The 25,879-nt window shown below is 54.3% G+C and overlaps 3 protein-coding genes and 1 non-coding gene across 9 annotated transcripts; 2 read left to right on the forward strand and 2 right to left on the reverse strand.

Annotated features, from left to right (window-relative positions):
- The first annotated feature begins 166 nt into the window (after nucleotides 1-166).
- DYNLT4 (dynein light chain Tctex-type 4) lies at nucleotides 167-1,688 on the forward strand. The gene has a single exon (XM_054535774.2). It carries the CDS (start codon nucleotides 1,005-1,007, stop codon nucleotides 1,668-1,670), a length of 666 nt encoding a protein of 221 aa, XP_054391749.1. The 5' UTR covers nucleotides 167-1,004; the 3' UTR covers nucleotides 1,671-1,688.
- PLK3 (polo like kinase 3) lies at nucleotides 1,682-7,790 on the reverse strand. 2 transcript variants are annotated; one of them, XM_024239048.3, is made up of 15 exons: nucleotides 7,027-7,790; nucleotides 6,753-6,860; nucleotides 6,548-6,664; nucleotides 5,943-6,072; nucleotides 5,758-5,845; nucleotides 4,828-4,923; nucleotides 4,530-4,728; nucleotides 4,286-4,412; nucleotides 3,986-4,077; nucleotides 3,653-3,746; nucleotides 3,431-3,514; nucleotides 3,176-3,338; nucleotides 2,898-3,027; nucleotides 2,295-2,408; nucleotides 1,682-2,185 (listed from the first exon to the last, which is right to left on the reverse strand). In XM_024239048.3, exons 1-15 carry the CDS (start codon nucleotides 7,234-7,236, stop codon nucleotides 1,994-1,996), a joined length of 1,944 nt encoding a protein of 647 aa, XP_024094816.2. In that variant the 5' UTR covers nucleotides 7,237-7,790; the 3' UTR covers nucleotides 1,682-1,993. The 2 variants fall into 2 exon arrangements, with proteins under 2 accessions (XP_024094816.2, XP_024094813.2); XM_024239045.3 differs by having other exon boundaries at nucleotides 3,629-3,746; nucleotides 7,027-7,785.
- Nucleotides 7,791-10,443: 2,653 nt separating this feature from the next.
- LOC112130791 (5S ribosomal RNA) lies at nucleotides 10,444-10,562 on the reverse strand. The gene has a single exon (XR_002912997.2). It is a non-coding gene; the product is annotated as a 5S ribosomal RNA (ribosomal RNA).
- A 6,149-nt stretch (nucleotides 10,563-16,711) lies between these two features.
- Nucleotides 16,712-24,728, forward strand: BEST4 (bestrophin 4). Of its 5 annotated transcripts, XM_063719196.1 has the most exons (11): nucleotides 16,712-16,826; nucleotides 18,856-19,019; nucleotides 19,107-19,201; nucleotides 19,877-20,110; nucleotides 20,345-20,499; nucleotides 20,897-20,974; nucleotides 21,268-21,465; nucleotides 21,588-21,668; nucleotides 21,794-21,948; nucleotides 22,094-22,368; nucleotides 24,337-24,728. In XM_063719196.1, the coding sequence occupies exons 2-10, from the start codon at nucleotides 18,868-18,870 to the stop codon at nucleotides 22,365-22,367; spliced, it is 1,422 nt and encodes a 473-aa protein (XP_063575266.1). In that variant the 5' UTR covers nucleotides 16,712-16,826; nucleotides 18,856-18,867; the 3' UTR covers nucleotide 22,368; nucleotides 24,337-24,728. The 5 variants fall into 5 exon arrangements, with proteins under 5 accessions (XP_063575266.1, XP_063575260.1, XP_002810955.1 ...); XM_063719190.1 differs by lacking the exon at nucleotides 24,337-24,728 and having other exon boundaries at nucleotides 18,759-19,019; nucleotides 22,094-22,996; XM_002810909.5 differs by lacking the exon at nucleotides 24,337-24,728 and having other exon boundaries at nucleotides 22,094-22,996.
- Nucleotides 24,729-25,879: the final 1,151 nt, after the last annotated feature.

Raw genomic sequence — 25,879 nt, forward strand, 5'->3', positions numbered from 1 at the left:
CTGGGGTAGGACAAAGCCTTTCTCACCACAGCCTCGCTCTACATCTGCCCTTCTGTCGCCTGCGCTTAGGAAGTGTGCCTCTAAGCTGCAAGACCCTGTCGGCCGCTCTCCCTGATGACTCAGGGGCACCCCACGCTCAGCACATGCTCACAGTAACAATGCTCTCAGGTTAAGCCAGAGCCAGACTGGAGGGAGGGATCCTGGGAGGGAGGAGTGTTTGCTCCAGCAACCCATGGCAACTCCACAACACAGGTCCTTCCCCTCCCACTTGCCCTTCAGGCCAGCGGAGCCAGGGCTGTGGAGCCAGGACAGAACTCAGACGCCAAAGCCTGCAGGTGACTCAGGTGCCTGAGGGAGTTTCGGGAGCAGAGGGCAGCCATCTCGGAACTGATTCTGGAGGAAGTGGGATCAGAGGCCAAAGGCAGAAGGTGGAATGGGGCTTCACAAGTCGTCTGCCCTCAGCCTGGGCCAGGTGTAGGGGAGATCTTTGTGCCAGCCACCCTAGAGTAGATCTAGGTGGAAGATGACTGGATTCAACACCCCCAGGGCTGGAAGGATCTGTGGGGTTGAAGGAGCTGAGTCTGTCAGTCCTTCCTGGTTAGGGGTTGGAGGCATTGCCTCCACAGTCCAGGCTGAGGCAGAGGCCTGCCTCTCCTTCCAGAGAAGTCGAGTGGAAGGGAGAAATGGCAGTCTCTAAGACTCCGAGCATACCTGGCTAACCTCCATAGTGTCCAGAGAAGGAGCTCAGCAGGCAGGGACTAGCCGAGGATCCCAGTCCCAGCAGCTTCCTGTCCCCTGCTCATGTGTCTAACAGCCTTTAACCTTCTCAGCACCTAGGAACCCAGGCAGCCTGGGACTATCTGATCCACTTGTTCTAAAACACAGGTAAGAAGGGGGTAGAAGGTAAAAACCCTTCCTTGACATCACTAAGCAAGAGGCTGGGGTGGGTAGACAGATGCCCGGTGAAGGCCACCCTGAGTGTGGGTCCTCCAGCCAGCAGGTCCATGGCCAGCAGGCCTCTGCCCCCGGGACGCCAGGAGGAGGAGAATGCCAACGACTCCGGGCCGAAACCCTCACCGGTGCGGCCCCGAGGCCGCCTGCCCAGCATTGATGAGGCCCGACCGGCAGGTCCAGGTCCGGGCCCGGCCTCGCGCCGGGGCTCCATGCTGGGCCTGGCCGCGTCCTTCTCCCGCCGCAACTCGCTGGCCGGGCCAGGCGCGGGTCCTGGGGGTCGGCGGCCATCCCTGGGCCCGGTGCCCCCTCTGGGCTCACGGGTCAGCTTCTCAGGGTTGCCCCTGGCGCCCGCCCGTCGGGTGGCGCCCTCCTACCGCACGGAGCCAGTGCCCGGAGAGCGCTGGGAGGCTGCGCGTGCACAGCGTGCCCTGGAGGCGGCGCTGGCTGCGGGGCTGCGCGACGCGTGCTACTCCAGCGCCGAGGCCGCGCGGCTGGTGCGGGAGCTCTGCGAACTGGTGCACGTTTGCCTGCGCGAGCTCAGCCCGCCGCGCTACAAGCTGGTGTGCAGTGTGGTGCTAGGGCCGCGCGCGGGCCAGGGCGTTCACGTGGTCAGCCGCGCGCTCTGGGACGTGGCGCGCGATGGGCTGGCCTCGGTCTCCTACACCAACACCTCGCTCTTCGCGGTGGCCACGGTCCACGGGCTCTACTGCGAGTGAGGGGAGTCCAATTCTGCAAAATTGTTTATTATCCTAGGAGGAGGCCCCCCTGGGGCTCACATCCCAATAAATAAGTGTCTGACAATAAATAAAAGTGGTCCATAAATAACGCCCCCTAGCTGGGAGCTAAGGCTCAGGCTTATCTTGGAGAGGGGGTAGGAGCCAGCGAAGACAAGCTGCCCCCAACTCCGGTAAAGCTGGTCCCTGATTGCCTGGGGGATTCGGCCCAAAGCCCCCAGTGAGGCACCAAAGGAAGGGGGAGGGCCACAAAGGCAAGGGCCAGAGCCTTACAGGCACAGGCCTCAGGCCTCAGAGCTTGAGTCCTAGGCTGGGCTGCGGTCCCGGAGTAGGCGCAGAGCATAGCGGAGTCTTTGCCGCAGGTCTGGAGAGCAGCCCAGCTGCCGAAGGTGGGAAGCGAGGTAAGTACAAGCACTACGATTTCGGGCCACAAAAGTCACAAGGAGGGGCTCCCAGCCACTGAGAATCAGCTTGGTGTGGTCCCCGTAGAAGTTCACCTGCACACAGGAGCATGACAGTGGTCAGGACCTAGGCTCCGGGCCCAGCTTCCTCCCCAGCACCCTGGGCCTCCCAGACCTTCCCCGCAACTCCTGGATAGGCTGTTACCTGGACAGTGCCGTCACTAAACAGCATGAGGAGAGCCTGATCCGTCTTGACCCACTGCAGCAGCAAGGGCGGAGCAGGTACCTCTACCTCTTCCACACTGGGCAGATCTCCACCCTGGGAGCAGGGTCGGGGCAGGTCACTGATCCAGCGTGAGACAGCCCCCTCCCCATTAGTGTATGCCTTATCCTCTAGCTTTCGGCACCCCCCACCACCACCAAGGGGGAATCAGAGGGATCAGGATGGGTTCGTTTTCTTTTCTTTTTTTTTTTTCTTTTTTGAGATGGAGTCTCGCTCTGTCCCCCAGGGTGGAGTGCAGTGGTGTGCCATCTCGGCTCACTGCAAGCTCCGCCTCCTGGGTTCACCCATTCTCCTGCCTCAGCCTCCCGAGTAGCTGGGACTACAGGCGCCCGCCACCACGCCCGGCTAATTTGTTGTATTTTTAGTAGAGACGGGGTTTCACCTTGTTAGCCAGGATGGTCTCGATCTCCTGACCTCATGATCCACCCTCCTCGGCCTCCCAAAGTGCTGGGATTACAGGCGTGAGCCACCGCACCCAGCCAGGTTGGGTTAGTTTTCAATGTACCACAGCCCCCGCCCTCACACCTTCATGAGGTGCTGCTCCATGTAGGAGGCGAAGTACCGCAGGATACCCAGCTGAGGCTGCAGGGCCCGGGGCACAGCCCCCACGGAGAAGGAGAAGTGCTTTGTGCTGGTGGGGTTGTAGTGCACAGTCCTAGAATGGGGAGGCAGAGGTCAGAGAGAGCCCTGCACCAATGCCCCTCCCCTGAGAAACCGAGACCCCTGAGCCCAGGAGCACACACGAGGGTGCGGCCCTGCTGGATTAGTGGCCTGAATACAAGGCACCCCATAACAGTACTTACTTTCTGTTGGCCGACAGGGCCATATGTGTGCCATCGTTGAAGAGCACAGCCACACGGCGGCTGGACAGTTGATACCCAAAGCCGAACTTATTGGAGTAGTCAACCCACTTGCTGACCCACACCAGAGGCTCTGGCTGGGCCAGGGGGGCCGGGTTCTGTTCCGCTGTCATGGGAGAGGAGGGAGTCAGGACCTGCTCCTGGTCTCCCAGCCACAGAACTCCCACCACAGCAGCATGTACCAGACCCCAGCCTTACCTGGGGGCATGAAGGCTACACAGTTTCTCAGAGCACAAAGGGCTGACTCCACTACTGTGGCCACAGTCAGACCTTCTTCAAATCCTGAAGGAGACAGGGCACCGAGATTTAGGAATTAGCACCCCAGGACCCAGGCCAGGCCCCTCTGCCTGCTCCTTCCCTCTGGCCCCTGATCTCAGCTCCAGCAATCTCTAGCACCTCTCATCCTGCCTGGCTCCTCACCATCTCCACTGCTTGCCAGTGTCCCACGGGGTGAGCTGTCTTCAGGTGCTGTCTCTACCAGGCTGACAGGGGCTGGGCCAGAAGCTGCTGGAGCCTGGAGGGTTGGGCAGGGAAAGGGAGTGAGACAGGCCCCAAAATCCAAACCCTTGAGTCCATGGCCTGGCCCTTCCCTGGCTCCCAGGGCACCCCAGGTCAGCCCCGCCAGGCTGGTGACACACAGCCAATTAGGCTACCACGAGGCTGGATGCTTCAGCAGCCTCTTTTATCCCGGGCTTCCCTCAGCTGCTAGGGTGGGGGTGAGTCAGGGGAACAGTGTCCACGTGAACACCTCACCTCTGGCCTGGCATCCTGATGGCCAACGGATGTGCGCATGAGGCCGCTCACCAAACCGGAGACCTCGTCCCTCTCCTGGGCATGATTCTTACCTGGGGGTGAAGGATGATACCATCCTCAGTATCCTGCCCAGCCCCTCCACTTCCGACAGGGATGACACAGAGATTGGCCTCCCCAAGTGCCTGTACTGCACATGCTCTCCCCAAGAGTTCCCAGGCACCCACACTCACACACCCGAGACAAATGTGACAAGCTGCTCTACTGCTCTGCCCCCTCAACCCACTGACACCCCAGACTCACTCTTGTTCTTCTTTCTGCCAAAGAGGCTCTTGGTAACTTTGGCAAACAGACTCCTAGCTGGGTTGGGGGGTGTCAGGTCTGGGACTGTCACGCAGCTGCTGATAGGGAGTCGATCGGGGGTATAGCCCTAGGGAGGGGAACCATGTGAACAGAGAAGAGAGGCTCCAGGGGTCCTGTCACCTGCCCCCTTTCAATCCCTGGGAATACCTCTAAGATGGACTTAGAATTCTGGGGAGCCACAGACCTTGGTAAAGAAGTCATGGCGCAGGATCTGGTCAATAGAGGGGCGGTCTCGGGGTGAGGCCCGAAGGATGGCAGCCAGGAGCTGCCGGGCAGGCAGTGAGAGGCTGGCAGGCAGCATGTAGTGAACCTGCTTGATGCAGCGGTACGTCTCCTTCAGGTCAGCCGTCTCAAAGGGAGGGCTCCCGCAGAGCAGCGTGTACCTATAGGGCAGGGCCAAGGGGTCAGGAGTAAAGTGGAGGGGATGCTCCACCCACACACCCAGCACCTGTCTGCTGCTGAACCTGGACCCTGCAACTCACATGACACAGCCCAGTGACCATACATCCGCCTCAGGGCCGTGGCCCTGTCTCAGCAGCACTTCTGGAGCCACATAGTTGGGGGTGCCACAGATGGTCCTGAAAGAGGGTGGGGAGGAGGAGAGAAGGCTGAGACCCAGCCCAGCAGCCCCCCCACCCCTTCCCCCACTGTGAGTCCAGACAAAGCAGCTGCCTGTCACCAAAGGCCAGAGAACTCCTGCTTGTCCTGGGACAATGGATGCCAGGGATGGCAGCTGAGTCCCCGCCCACCCGCCTGGCCCAGCTGCTCAGCTGCTCAGCTGCTCTTCATGACAGGGGGAGGGCCTGACCCCTAGCCCAGTACCCTCCTCCAGGGTCAACACAGAGAGTCCACAGCTGATCCCTTCCCCCTTCCTGTACTCCTGTCTGTCAGACAGGCATCAGGCTGTCACCTCCCACAGTTTGTGCCACACACACGCCAACAGCAGCTGTCACAACCCCCATAAACACTCATCTGCCACATATGCTATCTGTATCACACACACAAAGTATGATGGCCACAGCAGGGTCTTCTTACACCCACAATGTCATATCCCACCATTTCCACACTCTCAGTCTGTCTCTCACACACACATACACGATGCCTGTCACCTTCCCCCATCCACACAAAGGGTAAGTCGTATGCCTCCAAGAATCTGTATAGCCCCATCTGTCTCAGGGACTCAGAGTCACCTACCCTATCTGTGTCACACACCTATAGGATCCTCCCCCTCTCCACCGGTCTCAGTAACACAGGCTGCCACCTCCACCTTCACACATGCATAAACAGCCCATCATCCCTTCCCATTTATCTCATGCACACATGAGGCAGTCACCTTGCCTCCCACATACATATGCACTGTCTGTCACGCATGTCATCTGTATCACACACAGGCCCCTTTCCTCAAAACTCACTTCTTCCTCTGCTCCGGAGGCTCCAACCGGGCTGCCAGCCCAAAATCCCCCACCTTCAGTTCCATGTTCTCAGTGATGAAAAAATTTCCTAGATGGGGAAAGAGAGGTGTGTCAGATTCTTTCCTTCCTCCCTCCCTCCCTCCCTCCCCCCCCAACCTCCCATCCTCCAGGCTCAGGAGTCTCACCCAACTTGAGGTCCCGGTGCAAGATGCCGCGCTGGTGCAAGTACTTGAGGCCGGAAAGGATCTGCCGCAGGTAGTAGCGCACTTCTGGCTCTAACAGGGTGTGCCGGGCTTTCCAGATGTGGGCCAGGGACTGCAGAGAGCCACTGCCTCAGCCCCTGGTGAGCCCTCCCTCCCCCTCCCCCTCCATCTGTGCTCCCTGAGGAAGAAACAGGGCCCCAGCTTTGGGTCTTAAGACTGTCTTCTCGTCTGGGTGCGGTGGCTCACGCCTGTAATCCCAGCACTTTAGGAGGCCGAGGCAGGTGTATCACAAGGTCAGGAGTTTGAAACCAGCCTGACCAACAGGGTGAAACCCTGTCTCTACTAAAAATACAAAAATTAGCCGGGCGTGGTGGTGCATGCCTGTAATCCCAGCTACTTAGGAGGCTGAGGCAGGAGAATTGCTTGAACCCGGGAGGCGGAGATTGCAGTGAGCCGAAATCGCACCACTGCACTCCACCCAGGGCAACAGAGCGAGACTCCATCTCAAAAAAAAAAAAAAAAAAAAAAAAAAAAAAGACTGTCTTCTCTCCCTCACTCTCATCCCTGCGGGAATCACCATCTTTCACCTTTCGGCTGCAGAGCTCCAAGAAAATGTAGATGTTGTCAGCGTCCTCAAAGTGGTGCGAAAAACGCACGATGTGGCGGTGCTGCAGGTCTCGGTGCAGCTCAATCTCATTTAGGATCTGCCATGAGGGCGCGGAGTCGTCATCCTTCCATGGTTCCCGTGCCACCGTCCCCACCCCACCCCTCGCCCGCTGAGCCTGGACCCACCTTCTCGCGCTGATGCGGCTTGGCGACGCGGCTCTGCGGGATGACTTTGACAGCGTAGGCGCTGCCAGTCTCTGTGTCAGTGGCCTCGTAGCAGCGGGCGAAGCCCCCCTGTGAAGAGGGGGCATCAGGCTGGGTGTTCCAGGGGGGCCGAGTCTGGCCCGCGGGCGTCCCCGCGTTGGGGTTCAAGTGCCCACGCCCGGCTCGGCGCCAAAAAAGAGGCCGGCCAGGACCCCCACCTCCACCATCACCACCCCGCGGACGTCCCCCGGCCCACCTTGCCCAACAAGCGGCCTTTGAGGTAGGTGCGGCCGCTGCGCGGGTCCGTGATGAGGCGCCCGGGGTCTGACGTCGGTAGCCCGGCCAGCACCTCCAGCTCAGGTCCGGGCAAGGCACTCGGAGGCGGCCCGGGCCCGGCCGGGGGAGCGGGCGCGGCGGCCGCACGCTGGAAGGGGCGCGGGGACAGGAAACCGGCGGCGGGCTCCATGCGGGCGGCGCGTCGCAGCGCGGGCCCGGCTTCTTCTCGGTTCCGCCCGGCCCCGGCCGCGCGTGGCGCTGCCTGGATTTGCTACGCTGCGCTCGCGCCCGGGGGAGCCCAGCGTTTTTATCAATGAACGCCTGCCCCCTCCCCGGCTTTTCGTCACCGAGAGTCCCGCCTCCTTTCTGGCAGCGAGTCGAGGAGAGGCCACTCCCATTCCCGGCCTTACATCACCCAGAAGCTCCTCCCCCACCCAACGCACTGCCAGACCCCGCCTCCTGGCCGCGCCCCGGGGCGCAGCCCGGCAGCTAGTCACCATGCAGGTGCAACAAGGCCGCAGGGGCCGGCCGATCCCTGTCCGCCTCTCACCCCTCCTTTGCCACTGCAAGTCCCGCTCATGGGGGCCTCTTTCTTTCCCCATCCTTCGCGATGTGTGCTGAAGTCCGAGTGGGGCCCGGGCATCTGGGGCATCTCCCCACCAACTAGATAGATCAGCGTTCCAGCCAGCAGCGGAGAGGCAGGGGCGGCCCTCGCTTTTGCCCGGGCATGTTACCCGAAACTCCCCTTTCAGTGTGCTGGACCGCGTGTGTCTCTCGCCCTCGCCCGGGGCCCGGCCCAGTGCTGCCCTCTTTAGGGCCTGGAAGGAAGGCACAGTCTCGCGCCTGGCTTGCCTGGCCCGAGGGCTGCCTTGCCAGGTTTAGGAGTCAAGCAGAGCCTGGAATTTCAAGGCTTTTACCATGCTCCAGGCCACATCTTCCGCTACCCACTTCTACACTCTTGAGGCGCAAATTTCGGGTTCCTGCGGGGTCCCCAATTCCCTTCCTCTGAAAATACCCCCGGGCCTGGGTCAGCAGCTAGAGGCCAGAAAGTGAATGGGAATTGGATTTTCTTTTTTCTTTCTTTCTTTTTTTTTTTGAGACAGAGTTTCGCTCTTGTTGCCCAGGCTGGAGCGCAATGGCGCGATCTTGGCTCATCGCAAACTCTACCTCCCAGGGTCAAGCGATTCTCCTCCTCAGCCTCCCGAGCAGCTGGGATTACAGGCATGCGCCATCACACCCGGCTAATTTTGTATTTTTTTTTAAATAGAGACGGGGTTTCTCCATGTTGGTCAGACTGGTCTGGAACTCCCAACCTCAGGTGATCTGCCCGCTTCGGCCTCCCAAAGTGCTGGGATTACAGGCGTGAGCCACCTCGCCTGGCCGGGAATTGGATTTTCTCAAACGCTAGACACCGGCAATTGGGCAGCTAATCTCTGGACCATGTGGACCTCTAGATCCCTGCGCAATGCCCACTCTTCCCAGGGCCAGAGACAGAGGCCCAGGACCACAGGCCTCCTGGCCTTGTCTCTCACCTCTCTGCCCTCCCTCTGTGCCAGCCAATCAATCATGCCATTCCTCAAAGATTTATTGAGAGCATCTGCTAAGTGCTGGACACTATCTGAAATAAAACTAATCAAGCTTGCAGCCCTAATTTAGTTTACATTCTGCTTGATGGAAACAGACAACAGGCAAGCAGATAAACACGGTAATTGCAGGCTGTGAAAAGTGCTATGAAGGAAGAATAAACAGAAGAGCAAATGAAGAGCCTACTTTAGAAAGAGTAGCCAGGAAAGTCAACAAATATTTGCTGAGTACCCGATTCCTGCCAATTTTATCTCCCAGATAGCTCTGATATATATCCCCTTGGCTCCATCTTCCCCTCACACCCTGGCCTGGGCCACAGTCTCTCTTGTCAGGATGATTGCCACAGCTCCTTGCTGCTCTCCTGGACTTTGGTCTCATGCCCATTTCATCTCCCTCCATATGCTGTTAGAGGGATCCCACCCAATCCCTCATCAGACTCACAAGGGCAAACTTCTCCAACCTTGTCCTTCATGACCACTGAAGGGAGACCCAGGACAGCCTCAGATGTGGAGAAATACTAGTAGCCAAAATGACTGAGGGGGAGGTGGGGATAGGGATAGGCAGGAAGACCCTAAGTGCCTGCTCAAGAGTCTGGTCTTTATTCTTATAGGTCAGCAGTCTTCCAGAGGGGAGATGGTGGTGGGGCTAGAAAGGACAAATCCCCAGGGTAAATGGATCTGAGGCATTTAGAGAGTCAAAAAGGCATATTCAATTTTTGCACCGTTATTTATTTTGTTTTGTTTTGTTGTTTGTTTTTTGAGAAGGAGTCTTGCTCTGTTGCCCAGGCTGGAGTGCAGTGATGCGATCTCGGCTCACTGCAACCTCCGCCTCCCTGGTTCAAGCGATTCTCCTGCCTTAGCCTCCAGAGTAGCCGGGATTACAGGCTCGTGCCACCATGCCCAGCTAATTTTTGTATTTTTTAGTCAAGACAGGGTTTCACCATATTGGCCAGGCTGGTCTCAAACTCCTGACCTTGTGATCCACCCACCTCGGCCCTCCCAAAGTGCTGGGATTACAGGCGTGAGCAACTGTGCCTGGCCCAAAATTCATATATATATATATATATATATATATATATATATATATATATTTTTTTTTTTTTTTTTGAGACAGTCTTAAAAAAAAAAAGAATCTCTTGATCCCAGGAGGGGGAGGTTGCAGTGAGCTGAGATCGTGACACTGCATTCCAATCTGGCAACAGAGGGAGACTCCATCTAAAAAATAATAATAATAATAAAATAAATAAATTTGGGGGCTGTGCAGTGGTGGCTCACGACTGTAATACCAGCACTTTGGGAGGCTGAGACAGGCAGATCACTTGAGTCCAGGAGTTTGAAACCAGCCTGGGAAACATAGTGAAACCCCCGTCTCTACTAAAAAAAATGCAAAAATTGGGCCAGCTGCAGTGGCTCATGCCTGTAATCCCAGCACTTGGGGAGGCCGAGGCAGGCGGATCACCTGAGGCCAGGAGTTCGAAACCAGCCTGACTAACATGGTGAAACCCTGTCTCTAATTTTTTTTTTTTTTTGAGACGGAGTCTCTCGCTCTTGTCGCCCAGGCTGGAGTGCAGTGGTGCGATCTCGGCTCACCGCAGGCTCTGCCTCCCGGGTTCACGCCATTCTCCTGCCTCAGCCTCCCGAGTAGCTGGGACTACAGGCGCCCGCCACCACGCCTGGCTAATTTTTTGTATTTTTAGTAGAGACGGGGTTTCACCGTGTTAGCCAGGATGGCCTCGATCTCCTGACCTCGTGATCCACCCGTCTCGGCCTCCCAAAGTGCTGGGATTACAGGCGTGAGCCACCGCGCCCGGCCAAGCCCACAGCACCCGGTATTCCCAGGCGTTCTCCCATCCAAGTACTAACCAGGCCCGACCCTGCTTAGCTTCTGAGATCAGATGAGATCGGGCGCGTTCAGGGTGGTATGGCCGTAGACCCGTCTCTACTAATAATACAAATATTAGCCTGGCATGGTGGTGCCCACTTGTAATCCCAGCTACTCAGGAGGCTGAGGCAGGAGAATCGCTTGAACCTGGGAGATGGAGGTTGTAGTGAGCCAATATCGCCCCATTGCACTCCAGCCTGGGTGACAGAGCGAGACTCTATCTCAAAAAAAAGAAAAGTTAGCTGGGCATGGTGGCAGGCGCCTGTAATCCCAGCTACTCTGGAGGCTGAGGCAGGAGAATCGCTTGAACCCAGGAGGCAGAGGTTGCAATACACCGAGATCACGCCACTGCACTTCAGCCTGAGTGTGACAGAGTGAGACTCCGTCTTAAAAAAAAAAAAAATACAAAATTTTTCGGGGCATGGTGGCTCATGCCTGTAGTCCCAGCTACTCAGGAGGCTGAGGCATGAGAATCACTTGAACCCAGGAGGTGGATGTTGCATTGAGCTGAGATCACACCACTGCACTCCAGCCTGGGTGACAGAGAGAGATTCTGTCCCCAAAACAAAACAAAACAAAAATTAGCTGGGTGTGGTGGTGCACGCCTGTAATTCCAGCTACTTGGGAGGCTGAGGTGGGAGAATCCCTTGAGCCCTGGAGGTCTAGGCTACAGTGAGTCATGATCATGCTGCTGCACTCCAGCCTGGGCGACAGAGAGCTTGTCTCAAAGATATATATAGGGCCGGGCACGGTGGCTTATGCCTGTAATCCCAGCACTGGGAGGCCGAGGTGGGCAGATCACCTGAGGTCAGGAATTCGAGACCAGCCTGGCCAACATGGTGAAACCCCATCTCTACTAAAATACAAAAATTAGCCGGGCATGATGGCAGGTGCCTGTAATCCCAGCTACTCGGGAGGCTGAGACAGGAGAATTGCTTGCACCTGGGAGACAGTGGTTGCAGTGAGCTGAGCTCGTGCCACTGCACTCCAGCATGGGTGGTATAAAATATATAATAGATATTATATAAATAATGTATAATATATTGTATTAATAATATATAATATATAGTATTAATAATATATAATATATATTGTATTAATAATATATAATATATAGTATTAATAATATATAATATATATTGTATTAATAATATATAATATATAGTATTAATAATATATTATATATTGTATTAATAATATATAATATATAGTATTAATAATATATAATATATATTATATTAGTAATATAATATATATTATATATATAATATATATAATATATAATTCATATATATATATATGAATTTTGGTAGGGGGCACAGTTCTGCCCATAATGGCCTCTTAAGTATATCACCAAGTCTAGCAAGCTCTAACACACTCTGTTTTTTGTTTTTTGTTTTTGACACAAGCTTTCACTCTGTGGCCCAGGCTGGAGTGCAGTGGCATAATTATGGTTCCCTGAAGCCTCGACCTCCCTGGCTCAGGCAATCCTCCCAACTCAGCCTCCCAAGTAGCTGGGACTACAGCTGGTGCATGTAGTCCATACCCAGCTAATTTTTTTTTTTTTTTTTTTTGAGACAGAGTCTCGCTCTGTCATCCAGGCTGGAGTATAGTGATGCAGTGACAGGATGGCAGATCACTGCAACCTCTGCCTCCTGGGTTCAAGGGATTCTCCTGCCTCAGCCTCCCAAGTAGCTGGGATTACAGGCACGCACCACCACACCCAGCTAATTTTTTTTTTTTTTTTTTTTGAGACGGAGTCTCACTCTGTCGCCCAGGCTGGAGTGCAGTGGTGCCATCTCAGCTCACTGCAAGCTCCGCCTCCCGGGTTCACGCCATTCTCCTGCCTCAGCCTCCCGAGTAGCTGGGACTACAGGCGCCCACCACTGCGCCCGGCTAATTTTTTGTATTTTTAGTAGAGACGGGGTTTCACCGTGGCCTCAATCTCCTGACCTCATGATCTGCCCACCTTGGTCTCCCAAAGTGCTGGGATTACAGGCGTGAGCCACCGCGCCTGGTCTTTTAGACAGAGTCTTGCACTGTTGCCCAGGCTGGAGTGCAGTGACACGATCTCAGCTCACTGCAACCTCTGCCTCCCGGGTTCAAGAGATTCTTGTGCCTCAGCCTCCCAAATAGCTGGGGTTACAGGCCCCCACCACCACGCCTGGCTAATTTTTGTATTTTTAGTAGAGACGGGGTTTCACCATGTTGATCAGGCTGGTCTTGAACTACTGACCTCAAGTGATCTGCCTGCCTTGGCTTCCCAATGTGCTGGGATTACAGGCGTGAGCCACTGCGCCAGGCCAGTTGTTCATTTTTTCAACAAACGTTTTCTTGAGCAGCCTCTGTGTGTCAGGTCCTGTGCTGCACCCTGGAGTGACCTGTCAGTAGGACAAGGACACTGGACCGTAATTAGTGCTATAGTGGTGAAGACAGGCAAGGTATAGGGGTGGCCTATGGGAGCCCAGAGGTGGGATCACACCCAGTTTGGGGAATGCATGTAGGCTGAGATTTCTAAGTTGAAACCTGAGAGCTGAGGAGGAGTTAGCCAGGAACAGGATGGACAGGAGGAGAAAGTATTCCAGAAGAGGAACCCTGTGCTCCTTGAGGCATGGAGTGAGAGCTGTTGGTCCTTGAAAAAACTGAAAGTTCAGAGTAGCTGGAGGAAAGGGGAAGGGTGACTGGAACAGTCCAGGGGCCAAAACTCCAAAGGCTTTGCAATGTGTGTGGAGGAGTGAAGGTCTACTTGCCCCTTCCCCAATTTGCCAAGTTCCCAAGCTGCCCTAAGTTTTGAATTTAGTGAGTTCAGGTGAAGTCTGACAATATAGCCAGGGAATGGGTCTGGAAAGTGGGAAGGAGGGGGCCAGGACAGGCTCCTTGGGAGAGAAAGCTGATTTGCCCTCCTGGCCTGGTTCCCTAGAGCCTCCTCTCCAAAGCTGAGGAGCTCCTGCCAAGCACGTAGGTGCTGAGCCTAAGACTGGGTTCCCTTCTCCTCCCAGGGTGGGATTTAAGGTTGAGCTCAGGCTATCTGATCCATGGCCATGTTATCTCTCTAATCTCTGCCACACAGGACCCTGACCAGGGGCCACCACTCAGGCACAAAATGAAATCCCATCTGGCCTTTCTTGCTGTTGTCCTGTGGCTTCCTCAACTGGCTGGGTGGGCCCACAGCCAGGCTGGGGCTGTGAGCTTATTCTCTTGTCTTCCTGTTCTCTCTGTCTTTTGTTGTTGTTTGTTTGTTTAGATGGAGTCTTGCTCTGTCACCCAGGCTGGAGTGCAGGTGGTACAATCACAGCTCCCTGCAGCCTTGACTTCCTGGCTCAAGTGATCCTCCAACCTCAGCCCCCAAGTAGCTGGGACTAGAGGCATGCGCCACCACACCTGGCTAATTTTTTGTATTTTTTGTAGAGAAGGGGTTTTGCCATGTTGTCCAGGCTGGTCTCGAATTCCTGGACTCAAGTGATCCCGCCTTGGCCTCCCAAAGTGTTGGGATTACAGGCATGAGCCACCGTGCTTGGGCCAGAAATTCTTGAGTGTCAGGTCACAGAGGCCAACAGAGGAGGGTCAAGAATGAGAGATGCCAGGTAAGGTTAGGACTTGGGAAGGGCTATTGGCTTCAGCAATAAGGAGATTGCAGGTGTCCTTGGTGGGTGCAGAGGTGGAAGGGATAAAGCCAACCTGAAATAAGAGATGTGCTGATAGCCACAGTAGCACTTCCCACTTACCTGGTGCTATTGTGAGCACTTTATCCTATTAACTCACCTAATATTCACAACCACTCCATGTGATAGGCATTATCATCCCCATGTCCCCATAGGGAATTTTTTTTTTTTTTTTTTTTTGTGATGGAGTCTTGCTCTGTCGCCCAGGCTGGAGTGCAATGGCATGACTGGGGCTCACTGTAACCTCCACCTCCCAGGTTCAAGCGATTCTCCCACCTCAACCTTCTGAGTAGCTGGGATTACTGGCTCCTACCACCAAGCTTGGCTAATGTTTATATTTTTAGTAGGGACAGGATTTTGCCATGTTGGTCAGGCTGGTCTTGAACTCCTGACCTCAAGTGATCCACCTGCCTTGGCCTCTCAAAGTGCTGGGATTACAGGCATGAGCTACCGCATCTGGCCTCTCATGGGGAATTTAAAAGGTTCAATGGCTTTCCCAAGGTCACAAAGCTTGGTGACTTTGGTGACCATGGTGAAGCATGGACTTGGGAACCTAGGCAGTGTGGCTCCAGAATCCATTTCACTGCCAAGCCATACAACCACCTCTCAGCTGTGAGGAGGGGACAGGGGAATGGGTGGGCAGGACCAATAGGGAGGGAGAGGCAGAGCTGGAGGATGAGGAAAGGTGGGGCAGGTGATTTATGGGCTGAGTGGTTCCCTCTCCTGCACCATAAACAAAGGGACTGGTCAACAGCTGAGACGGAGATAAGGTGATTCAGGAGGTAGGGACTGGGTGGGTCTGGGGACCGCCCTCTTCCTCTGGCAGAGGCTTCAGGTCACGTACTTTTATCCCGGGCTCTGTGGGAAATTCACAAACCACAGGGCTGGGAACAAGCAGAGGTGTGAGGGCCACAGGTGCGGGTGGGGGTGCAGGATTGAAATGCAGCCAGCTGGTCTTCCTGGGGTAGAGCTGTCAGGGAGACACAGCCTGAGCTCCTGCACTCCCAGGACCTGGCTTTCCAAGTCCTAGAACATCTTTAAGTGGTAAGCAGCCCAGATGCTCTAGGAAAGCCACAGATCGGAGCATGAGAATGAACTGCCTGGCCATGATGCCTGAGGCCCAGTAGCTGGTGTCTCACCTTCCCCAGGTCAGGTCCTGGACACACACAGACACACACAGACACACACACACTCTTTCTCTCTCTCTCTGAGTCCTGTTCTTTCCTCATATTGACATGTCACATGGGAGACCTGGAAGGAGAACGTAACTCCAGTCAGGCCATGAGTAGTTTTCCAGATCTTGGCTCATCTGGGAAATCTCACAAAATAGCAGGGGTGGGGTGGGGGACCAGATGTCTTTCATCTTAAAAGGGAAGAGAGAAATGGAGAACAAAAGAGGGGGTAGAGGGAGGTGAGAAGGAGGGAAGGATGAGAAGAAAGAAAGAAAAAGAAGCTTGCTTGGTTTCAAGTCCTCCCCAGCTTTTTCTTTTTCTTTTTATTTCTTTGTTTTTGTTTTTGTTTTGAGACAGGGTCTCACTCTGTCACCCAAGCTGGAGTGCAATGGCCATATCATGGCTCATTGCAGCCTCAAACTCCTGGGCTCAAGTGATCCTCCCACCTCAGCCTCCCAAGTACCTGGACTATAGGTGCACACCACCATACCCAGCTAATTTAAAAAAATTTTTTGTAGAGACAGGTCTCACTATGTCGCCCAGGCTGGTCTCAAACTCCTGGGCTTCAGTGATCCTCCCACCTCAGCCTCCCAAAGTGTCAGTATTACAGGCATGAGCCACTGTAATCTAGCTTTACCTCGATGAATCAGATTCAAAACCGTTCTCAGGTGTCTCACAGGCTAGAGGGGAGATCTCCCTGTAAACAGACCATAGGCCACTGTGATTAACCTGCTGCAACAGAGAAAACCCAGAGGGTTTTGAGGAGCAACCTGGGGAAGACCACAGAAGGCTTCCTAGAGGGTGCTCTGAGCCACACCTTGAAGGAACAGTTACAAATGAGCTAGGCATATACACCTACTCTGCACTCACAAAAATTAAAATTAAAAAAAATTAAAATGAGCTAGGCAGAGGCTGGTGATGAGGGTAGCGGTGGGTAAGTCTCAGAGGGCCTTGCGTATCCAGCTTAAAAGCCAGGATCCAGCACTGTTTGGTCTGGGGCAGGTTAGCAGGACATGAGGAAAAGGTCTCTGCCTCTTTATTTCTCAGGGACTGTCTGGCTTGGAAGGCTTGGGAGGCAAGAGTGGACCAGTAGTAGGAAACCAAAGAGAACAGATTCAGATTTTCATAGTAACAGCAGCCCAAGCCAACCACCCACAGTGCTTTAGGCCGTAGGCATTGTTTCTGTGAATACTCAAAATTGCCCCATTAGGTTAGGCGTTCTTGATCCTGATTTGCAGAGGAGGAAACTGAGGTTCAGAGAGATTAGGTAACTTGCACAGTTACAAAGAGCTGGGATTCAGACCCAGGTCTGTCCAACTCCCAAGCCTGTGCTCCTAATCACCTCTCTATGCTTCCTCTCTTTAGGAAACTTGCAGAAGAGAACCAGCTCACAGTGTAGGGGGAGGAGCTTCCCAAAACAAGACAGGGGCAGGACCACCACTCGGGATTTTTCAGTGTTCACTTACATCAGCACTGGGAGGGTAAGTGAGCTGCCAATTCTCTTCCATTTTGAGGTTCTATTTCTTTTCTTTTTCGAGACAAAGTTTTGCTCTTGTTGTCCAGGCTGGAGTGCAATGGCATGATCTCGGCTCACCGCAATCTCTGCCTCCCGGGTTCAAGCGATTCTCCTGTCTCAGCCTCCCTAGTAGCTGAGCTGAGATTACAGGCATGTGCCATTATGCTCAGCTAATTTTGTATTTTTAGTAGAGACGGGGTTTCTGCATGTTGGTCAGATCTCGAACTCCCGAGCTCAGGTGATCCGCCTGCCTCGGCCTCCCAAAGTGCTGGGATTATAGGCATGAGCCACAGTGCCTGGCCTTTTTTTTTTTTTTTTTTTTTTGAGACAATCTCGCTCTGTCACCTAAACTGAAGTGCAGTGGCACAATTTCAGCTCACTGCAACCTGTCCCTCCCAGGTTCAAGCAATTCTCCCATTGAGATTCTATTTCTTTTTCTTTTTCTTTTCTTTCTTTCTTTTTTCTTTTTTTTTTTTTTTTTTTTTTTTAATTACCCAGGCTAGAGTGCAGTGGCACGATCTCGACTCATTGCAACCTGCGCCTCCCCAGGTTCAAGCAATTCTCCGGCCTCAGCCTCCCACATACCTGCTGGGATTACAGGTTCGTGCCATCACGCCCTGCTAATTTTTCTATTTTTAGTAGAGACAGGGTTTCACCATGTTGGGCCAGGCTAGTCTCAAACTCCTGACCTCAAGTGATCCACCTGCCTCGAGGCTGCCCAAAGTGCTAGGATTGCAGGTGTGAGCCACCTTGCCTGGCGGCCGAGGTTCTATTTCTATCGGCGCCTTAGGTATTACTTCCTCCAGAGGTGAAAGTGGCCACTCAAATCCTGGGCACCCCTAGGAGTCAGGATGTTGGACACAGGGCTTAATGGGGCCTGCACTCCTAGGCCTAAGCTTCCAGATCTATGGCTGTCAGCCCCGTGGCATGGATGGGGAAGAGCCAGACCCTGTACAAGAAGCCTGGGAGTGTGGCCAGTGCACAGGATGGGTCCTGGAGCTCATGCCTTTGCTAGGCCACTTACAGCCTTGGAAGTCCATCAGCCCTGGCTTTGAATCCTGCCTCCAACATGTTCTAGCTGTATGGCCGACTGCAGGCAAGTCATTTACCTCTTGGAGCCTCATCTGTGAAATGTGGATGATTGATTCCCTACCTCATGGGGCTGTGATGAGGATTTCATGAGATGATGACCTAGTAGTGCCCTTGGCATGGTTCCTGTCACTTAGTGCTCTGTGATCAGCAGCTGGTATTATTATAAGTTTATCATGCATCTGTCTTCCCACCTGAAATGTGGGACAATAACCCCTGTCATACTGGCTTGAAGGACATGGTGTCGTCTGTGTGAGCTGTTGGGTCAGTATAGGTGGCATTTCTGCCACTCAAAGGCCAGCCCAACCCTACAGGGGTAGGGAGACACACCCAGTTCCCAGCACCAGGGGAAGCTGGATGACAGCTTCAATCCATCAATGATAGGCCTCAGTCCAGCCTAACTTTATGGACCGCAGAGGTACTTAAGTCTGTGGGGGTTGAAGTCTAGCCCAGTTCTTCTTCCACACGGGCTGCTGCCCAGAGCAGGTAGGCAGGTATGGGATGAGGGTGAGAGTGCCCTGGGCCCTGGTAGTTCTAGTTAATCAGCTTCCAAAGCAAGGCCCCAAGGAATAGCAGTGGATTTGGGCTGGAGCTGCGTCTCCTGTCCGCAGCAGTTCAGGATCTGGTTATCCCTAGCCCTGCAGGCTGAAGAGGAGCTTGAGGAAGCCTCATGCATGAAGGGACACAGATCTCAGTTCTACCTTGTCCAACTCTAGCCTGGCTTTGCCCATGTACTGCTGAGTTCTGCAGGGGGTGGGGTGTATTTTTCTGCTCTGCAGGCTCCTACCCCCCTTGTCCACTGATGCAGGGTGAAGGCTGGGGTGTGTGAGACCAGAGTGGAAGGGAGGTTGTCTGGAGAACTAAACGACAGCCCTGGGGGCAACTCTTGTGACCTCCTGCCCCAGGCTCCCAGCACCATGACGGTTTCATATACTCTCAAAGTGGCGGAGGCCCGCTTCGGAGGTTTCTCTGGCCTGCTTCTCCGCTGGAGGGGAAGCATCTACAAGCTCCTCTACAAGGAATTCCTTCTCTTCGGGGCCTTGTACGCTGTGCTTAGCATCACCTACCGGTAAGGGCAGGGTCTTAGAGCTGGCGGAAGTGGGGAGACTGGGCCACCCACCTCCCTCTAACCCAAGCCTACACCTGCCTTCCCCAGGCTGCTGCTGACCCAGGAGCAGAGGTACGTGTATGCTCAGGTGGCCCGGTACTGCAACCGCTCAGCGGACCTCATCCCCTTGTCCTTTGTATTGGGTAAGGCTCCCTTCTAGTTTTCCCTGTGTCCTCCTCATTGTGTTCCCTGACCTCTGGGTTGGGTTGACATCTCCGAGGGTCAGAATTACCCAACAGATGGTGTGGTGACGCACCTGCAGTCTCAGCTACTCGAGAGGCTGAGGTGAGAGCATCGCTTGAGCCCAGGAGTTCCAGTCCAGCCTGGGCAATGTAGTGAGACTCTGCTAAAAAAAAAAAAAAAAAAAAAAAGAATTACTCAACACAGTGGCAGAGCCTGCCTGGTCAGCCAGAGAAGGCCCAGCAGGCACAGGAGCTGGGTGCTGAGTCCAGGACTTCCAGAGGGCAGGGCCCTATCACTTGCCGGACCCTCACTTCCAGCAAGGCACAAGACACTTGCTGGCCTCACAAGCCCACCCTGGGCACTGGAGGGGAGCTGGACAGAGGTGACAACCCCTTCCCCACCCTCCTGGGAAGCAGTCTCCTGGCTTTGAATTCCCACTTTCCCTCTGCTGAAGGAAGTTTGCCCTCCTCCCTCCTCCTGGCCTCGCACAGCAGGGCACTGGAGCTGAATGTTTCCTTCCCCCTGCCGCGATTCAACTGGCCTGGACCAGGCCCTTTGCTGGGGGAGGCGAGGCGCTCCGACCGCCAAGCTCTCCACCCTCCCTTCCTACTCCCTCTACCACGGCGGCCAAGCAGGTTTCTATGTGACTCTCGTGGTGAACCGCTGGTGGTCCCAGTACACAAGCATCCCGCTGCCAGACCAGCTGATGTGCGTCATCTCGGCTAGCGTGCACGGCGTGGACCAGCGGGGCCGCCTGCTGCGCCGCACCCTCATCCGATACGCGAACCTGGCGTCCGTGCTGGTGCTGCGCTCGGTCAGCACCCGCGTGCTTAAGCGCTTCCCCACCATGGAGCACGTGGTGGACGCAGGTGCGCTGCCCGCCGGGAGCCTCTGGGGGCCCGGCCCACGGCCGGATGCAGGTGCCTCCTGGGAGAGTCCTGGGAGCAAGGGCCTCCAGGGAAGGGTCTGGACTGCGACAGGAACGCGGAACCGCGAGTCCTGGGACAGCCGGTGGACGCGAGGGAGGGGAGCCAGACGGCGGGACAGCAGCCTCCCCTGGCGGCAGAGGGTGCAACTGCACCCCACCTGCTTTACCCCCTCAGGTTTCATGTCCCAGGAAGAGAGGAAAAAGTTTGAGAGCCTGAAATCCGACTTCAACAAGTACTGGGTCCCCTGCGTCTGGTTCACCAACCTGGCGGCCCAGGCCCGGAGGGACGGGCGAATCCGTGATGATATCGCTCTCTGTCTACTTTTGGAAGTGAGTGGGCCCCGGACCAAACCCATCTGCCCTCCTCCCTCTAATTTTAAAGATGAATAATAATTTTAGTACCTAACACTTGTATGGCACCAACTGTATACCCCGGCCTTTTGGAAGCCCTGTACCCATGTTAACTCCTTCATCCCTTACAGCAACTCTTGAGATAGGTACTATCATCCTCCTTGCACAGGTGTGGAAACTGAGGCACAGAGTGGAAAAGAAATTTGCCTAAGTTACACAGCTAGTTAGCAGAGCTGGGATTCAAGCACCCCATCTTAATACACCTCTGAGGGCAGAATAAGAAAGAGCCTCCTGGCCGGGCCCAGGCCTAGTTTGTGCTGGGCACCCCTGTTCCTTCCTCACCTCTGCTGACTTCATGTTCCTGCTGTTCCCCCAGGAGCTGAACAAGTACCGAGCCAAGTGCAGCATGCTATTCCACTATGACTGGATCAGCATCCCCCTCGTCTACACCCAAGTAACTGCCTCTCCCCTCCCGAGTCCCAGTGCCTACTGTATGTCCTGTGCTGTGTGTGAGATGAGAAGAATTAGCAATGGTATTTGCCTGGCCATTTCAGTCCCCTGAGGCACTGGGTTCATCCTCAAAGCCTCCCACCACCCCCACCAAGGTGATCCTGTCCCCACTGGTACTGACACACCAGGATACATGTTTGATTACTTGTCAGACTTCCCATAGATCCCCCGAGGCAGGGGCAGCATTTCTTCTTGGCCCGCTGCATCCTGCACTGAGCCTGGCTCTTCCTTCTCCAGGTGGTGACCATAGCCGTCTACTCTTTCTTTGCCCTCTCCCTGGTTGGCCGCCAGTTTGTGGAGCCAGAGGCAGGGGCTGCCAAACCTCAGAAGCTTCTGAAGCCGGGCCAGGAGCCATCCCCAGCCCTGGGAGACCCGGACATGTATGTGCCTCTCACCACTCTGCTGCAGTTCTTCTTCTACGCTGGCTGGCTCAAGGTGGGCACTGCAGATGGGCATGCCAACCTGCTCTGTGGAGATGTGGGCACAGGGGCTGCCCCGACTTTGGGGAAAAAGAGTGGGGCTCTGAGCCCAGAAAACCCTGTCTCTGCCACCTATAGGTGGCTGAACAGATCATCAACCCATTTGGTGAGGATGATGACGACTTTGAGACAAACCAGCTCATAGACCGCAACTTGCAGGTGAGCAAGCATCAGGAAGGATCAGGAGTCCAGGGCAGCTCCTGGGCCCCCTCTCCCGGTCAGCTCTCAGCCCCGCCGTGGGAAGGAGAGGAGAGGAGGATCCTTGTAACTTGCTGGTGGCCCAGGTGTCCCTGCTATCCGTGGACGAAATGTACCAGAACCTTCCCCCTGCTGAGAAGGACCAGTACTGGGATGAGGACCAGCCGCAGCCACCCTACACTGTGGCCACGGCGGCCGAGTCTCTGCGGCCCTCATTCCTGGGCTCCACCTTCAACCTGCGGTGAGTGGCTTGCGCCGGACCTGACCCGGCACGTGGGTCCTCGCTCAGCTTCTGGGGCACTGATGCCTCTGTCCCTCCCCGAGAGCCGATCCCGCGTCCCCGCTCCCGCCCTGTGCCCCGGCTTAGCCCGCCCTCCCGCCCGCAGCATGAGCGACGACCCTGAGCAGAGCCTGCAGGTGGAGGCGTCCCCCGGATCTGGTCGGCCCGCGCCCGCCGCGCAGACCCCGTTGCTCGGCCGCTTCCTAGGCGTAGGGGCGCCCTCCCCGGCCATCAGCCTCCGGAACTTCGGCCGCGTGCGAGGCACCCCCCGCCCCCCGCATCTGCTGCGCTTCCGAGCGGAGGAGGGCGGCGACCCCGAGGCCGCAGCCCGCATCGAGGAGGAGACGGCGGAGTCGGGGGACGAGGCCCTGGAGCCCTGAGGTCTCGCCTGCCCCCGCCCGGTTTCCCCCACCCACTGCCCTCCTTCCCACCTGTGCCCGGTCCTGCCAGCCAGCTCTATTAGAGCAGCTTTTCCTGTGTGCCTTGAAGGCCAGAGCATTTAGGGACAGAACTTGAAAGAGAAAATGGCGAGAAGGGCCTGAGCCAGGGCTGGGAATGTGTCCACTTTGGTGGGAGAGAAGGTCGGATGTGTTGCCTGGGGGACGTGAAGCTAGAAAAATAAATGAGCCCAGGCATCGAGGACTAGAGCCCAGGTGCAAGGTTAGCTTCACAGCAACAGGGAGCTAGGCCAGTGGTTCTCAAACTTGAGGAAGGATCAGCATCACGGAAGGTCTTGTCAAAACAGGGCTGGACACCACTCCCAGCATTTCTGGCACATTAGATTTGGGATGGCGCCCAGTAACTTGCATTTCTAACAAGTTCCCAGGTGATGCTGTACTGCTGGTCCAGGAAACACAATTTGAGAGTCATGTGAAAGGTGCTTGAAGGGGTATACCTTACCCTGGTAACCTTACTCAAAAGAGGGGTCAGTGTGTGCTGGGGGACTTTTGCCTTGTCTGTAATATTCAAGTTTTTGTTTACATTGAGAATATATTCAAGTTTTTGTTTAGGTTTTGCTTAGTTTTTCTTTATATTGAGAATACATTTATTACTTGTGCAGTTATAATTGTTTAAAATTGAATTGGCATGCATGCAGTAGGATGAAGATGAAGGAAGGGTTTGGGAATCTGTCTTGGAGGCTGATTAAAGTCAGATGTGAAGGCAGCCATCCACCACCCACCCTAGAACTAGCATTTGCACCTCAGTGTGCCAAGCTCTTCTCCACTCCCACCAACCACACAGGGGTAAAAAGTACAGTTTATGGGTGGAAGCCTGGGCCCATCTCCATGGTGGGCCTGCAGTGCTGGGGGCACTCGGCTGATGTAAGTAAAGAGCCTTCTGTGGCCGGGTACAGTGGCTCACGCCTGTAATCCCAGCACTTTGGGAGGCCAAGGTGGTCAGATCCCAAGAGGCCAGGAGTTAAAGACCAGCCTGGCCAACATGGTGAAACCCTATCTCTACTAAAAATACAAAAATTAGCTGGTGTGGTGGTGGATGCCTTTAATCCCAGCTTCTTGGGAGGCTGAGGCACAAGAATTGCCTGAACCTGGGAAGCGGAGGTTGCAGTGAGCAGAGATCACTCTACTGCACTCTAGCTCTCGGTTACAGAGCCAGGCTCTGTCTCCAGAAAAAAAAAAAAAAAAAAAAAGTCTTCTGGAAACAGTCTGCCACAGAGCACTACATTGGAATTTTGATAAAACTATGCTCCTATACGATTCTTGCTTTCTAAATCCCAGTCTTCACCTAAAGAAATCAGTGAAGGCCAAAACTGAATATTAAGGCCACAGGATAAATGCCAGAACAGAGGAGGAAGACAGAGGCGGGACACTAGAGTGCAGTGAGTAGACTCCAGCCTCTGGCAGGGTCAGTTGACTGGATTCTAATGCTGGCTTTGCTTCTTTCCATCTGTATGTCCATGGGGTAGTGAATATTTCTTATTTATTTATTTGAGACAGAATCTTGCACTGTCACCCAGGCTGGAGTGCAATGGCCTGATCTCAGCTCACTGCAACCTCCACCTCCTGGGTTCAAGCAATTCTCCTGCCTCAGCCTCCTGAGTACCTGGGATTACAGGTGTCCACCACCATGCCCGGCTAATTTTTTGTATTTTTTAGTAGAGACCGGGGTTTCACCACGTTGGCCAGGCTGGTCTTTAACTCCTTACCTTAGGTGATCCGCCCACCTCAGCCTCCCAAAGTGCTGGAATTACAGGCGTGAGCCACCGCGTCTGGCCAATAGTGACTATTTCTAAGCCTCAGTTTCCAAATCTATAATGTGGAGACAGTAGCACCCCACAATGATAGCCATTCATTCACAAGGTATTTGAGGGTTTTTTTTTTTTTCCTGCAGCTTTTACAAGCCTTGTTTCATGGTGAGAACGGTCATCTGTGAAGGTGGTAGAAATGGAGAATAGATGGATTTCAAGACTTTAGAGAAAGAATCCACTGGTTTTATGGACAGATCTTGGCTCACTGCAACCTCCACCTCCCCGGGTTCAAGAGATTCTCGTGCCTCAGCCTCTCAAGTAGCTGGGATTACAGGCACGTGCCACCACACCCTGCTAATTTTTTGTATGTTTAGTAGAGATGGGGTTTCACCACGTTGGCCAGGCTGGTTTTTGAACTCCTGACCTCAAGTGATCCACCTGCCTCGGCCTCCCAAAGTGCTGGGATTACAGGCGTGAGCCACAATGCCTGGCCAAACTTCAAATTTAATAAAGTCTCAAGACTTTTTCCCCAATTAATCTTGCATATATTTGAGTACCCAGTATACGTCCATACACTTTTCCAGGTGCCAGAGACACAGCAGGAAACAAATATCCTTGTTTCCCTGGAGTACCATTCCAAAGGGAAAAGAGCAAACTTTGTCAGATTAAGGAATAAAGAGAAAAAATAGGCGAAGTATAAGACAGTTCAGAGGGGTGACTGTAACTTAGAATATTGTGATCCGGCAAGAACTCACTAGGGTGACATAGCAAAGACCTGGAGGGAATGAACCATGTGGGGGTTTTTTCTGTAGAAACAGGGTCTCATTTTGTTGCCCAGGTTGGTCTCAATCTCCCGGCTTCAAGCAATCCTCCTGCCTTGGCCTCTGCCTCCCAAAGTGCTGGGATTACAGGCATGAGCCACCATGCCCAGTGTCCAGCCCCAAGTGGATATTTGAAGGAGTGTGCCTAACAAAGGGAATAGCATGTGTACAGGTATGTTCAGTAAGCTAGGATGGTTGTGTGGCTGATGGAGGGAGTCACTATAGAAGGAGCTAGGTCACATCAAGTCATAATACTTGGTAAGGATTTTCATTGATGAGATAGGAAGCTGTTGCATTAAAAATATAATCTTGGTGGGGTGCAGTACCTCACGTGTGTAATCCCAGCACTTTGGAAGGCCAAGGCTTGAGGCCAGGAGCTCAGGATTAGCCTGGACAACATGAAACCGTATCTCTACAAAAAAATAAAATGATTATTCTGGGCCCTGCACCATAGCTGTAGTCCCAGCTATTCAGTAGATTGAGGCTGCAGTGAGGAATGATCGCTCCGCTGTACTCCAGCCTAGTGTGAGATCCTGACTCTTGAAATTGAGGAACATGGCAGGTGGGGGCAGACAAGAGTTCAGTTTTGAAAATGTTGGCCTGAGAGCCCTATTACAATATCCAAGCACAAAGCTGGGCAAGTGGCTCACGCCTATAATCCCAGCACTTTGGGAGGCCAAGGCGGGTGGATCACTTGAGGACAGGAGTTGGAGACCACCCTAGCCAACAGTGAAACCCTCTCTACTAAAAATACAAAAAGTGAGCTGGGTGTGGCAGTGCACACCTATTAATTCCAGCTACTCGGGAGGCTGAGGCATGAGAATTGCTTGAACCCAGGAGGCAGAGGTTGCAGTGAGCCGAGATT

This window comes from Pongo abelii, chromosome 1, assembly GCF_028885655.2.
Source record: "Pongo abelii isolate AG06213 chromosome 1, NHGRI_mPonAbe1-v2.0_pri, whole genome shotgun sequence".
NCBI lineage: Eukaryota > Metazoa > Chordata > Mammalia > Primates > Hominidae > Pongo > Pongo abelii.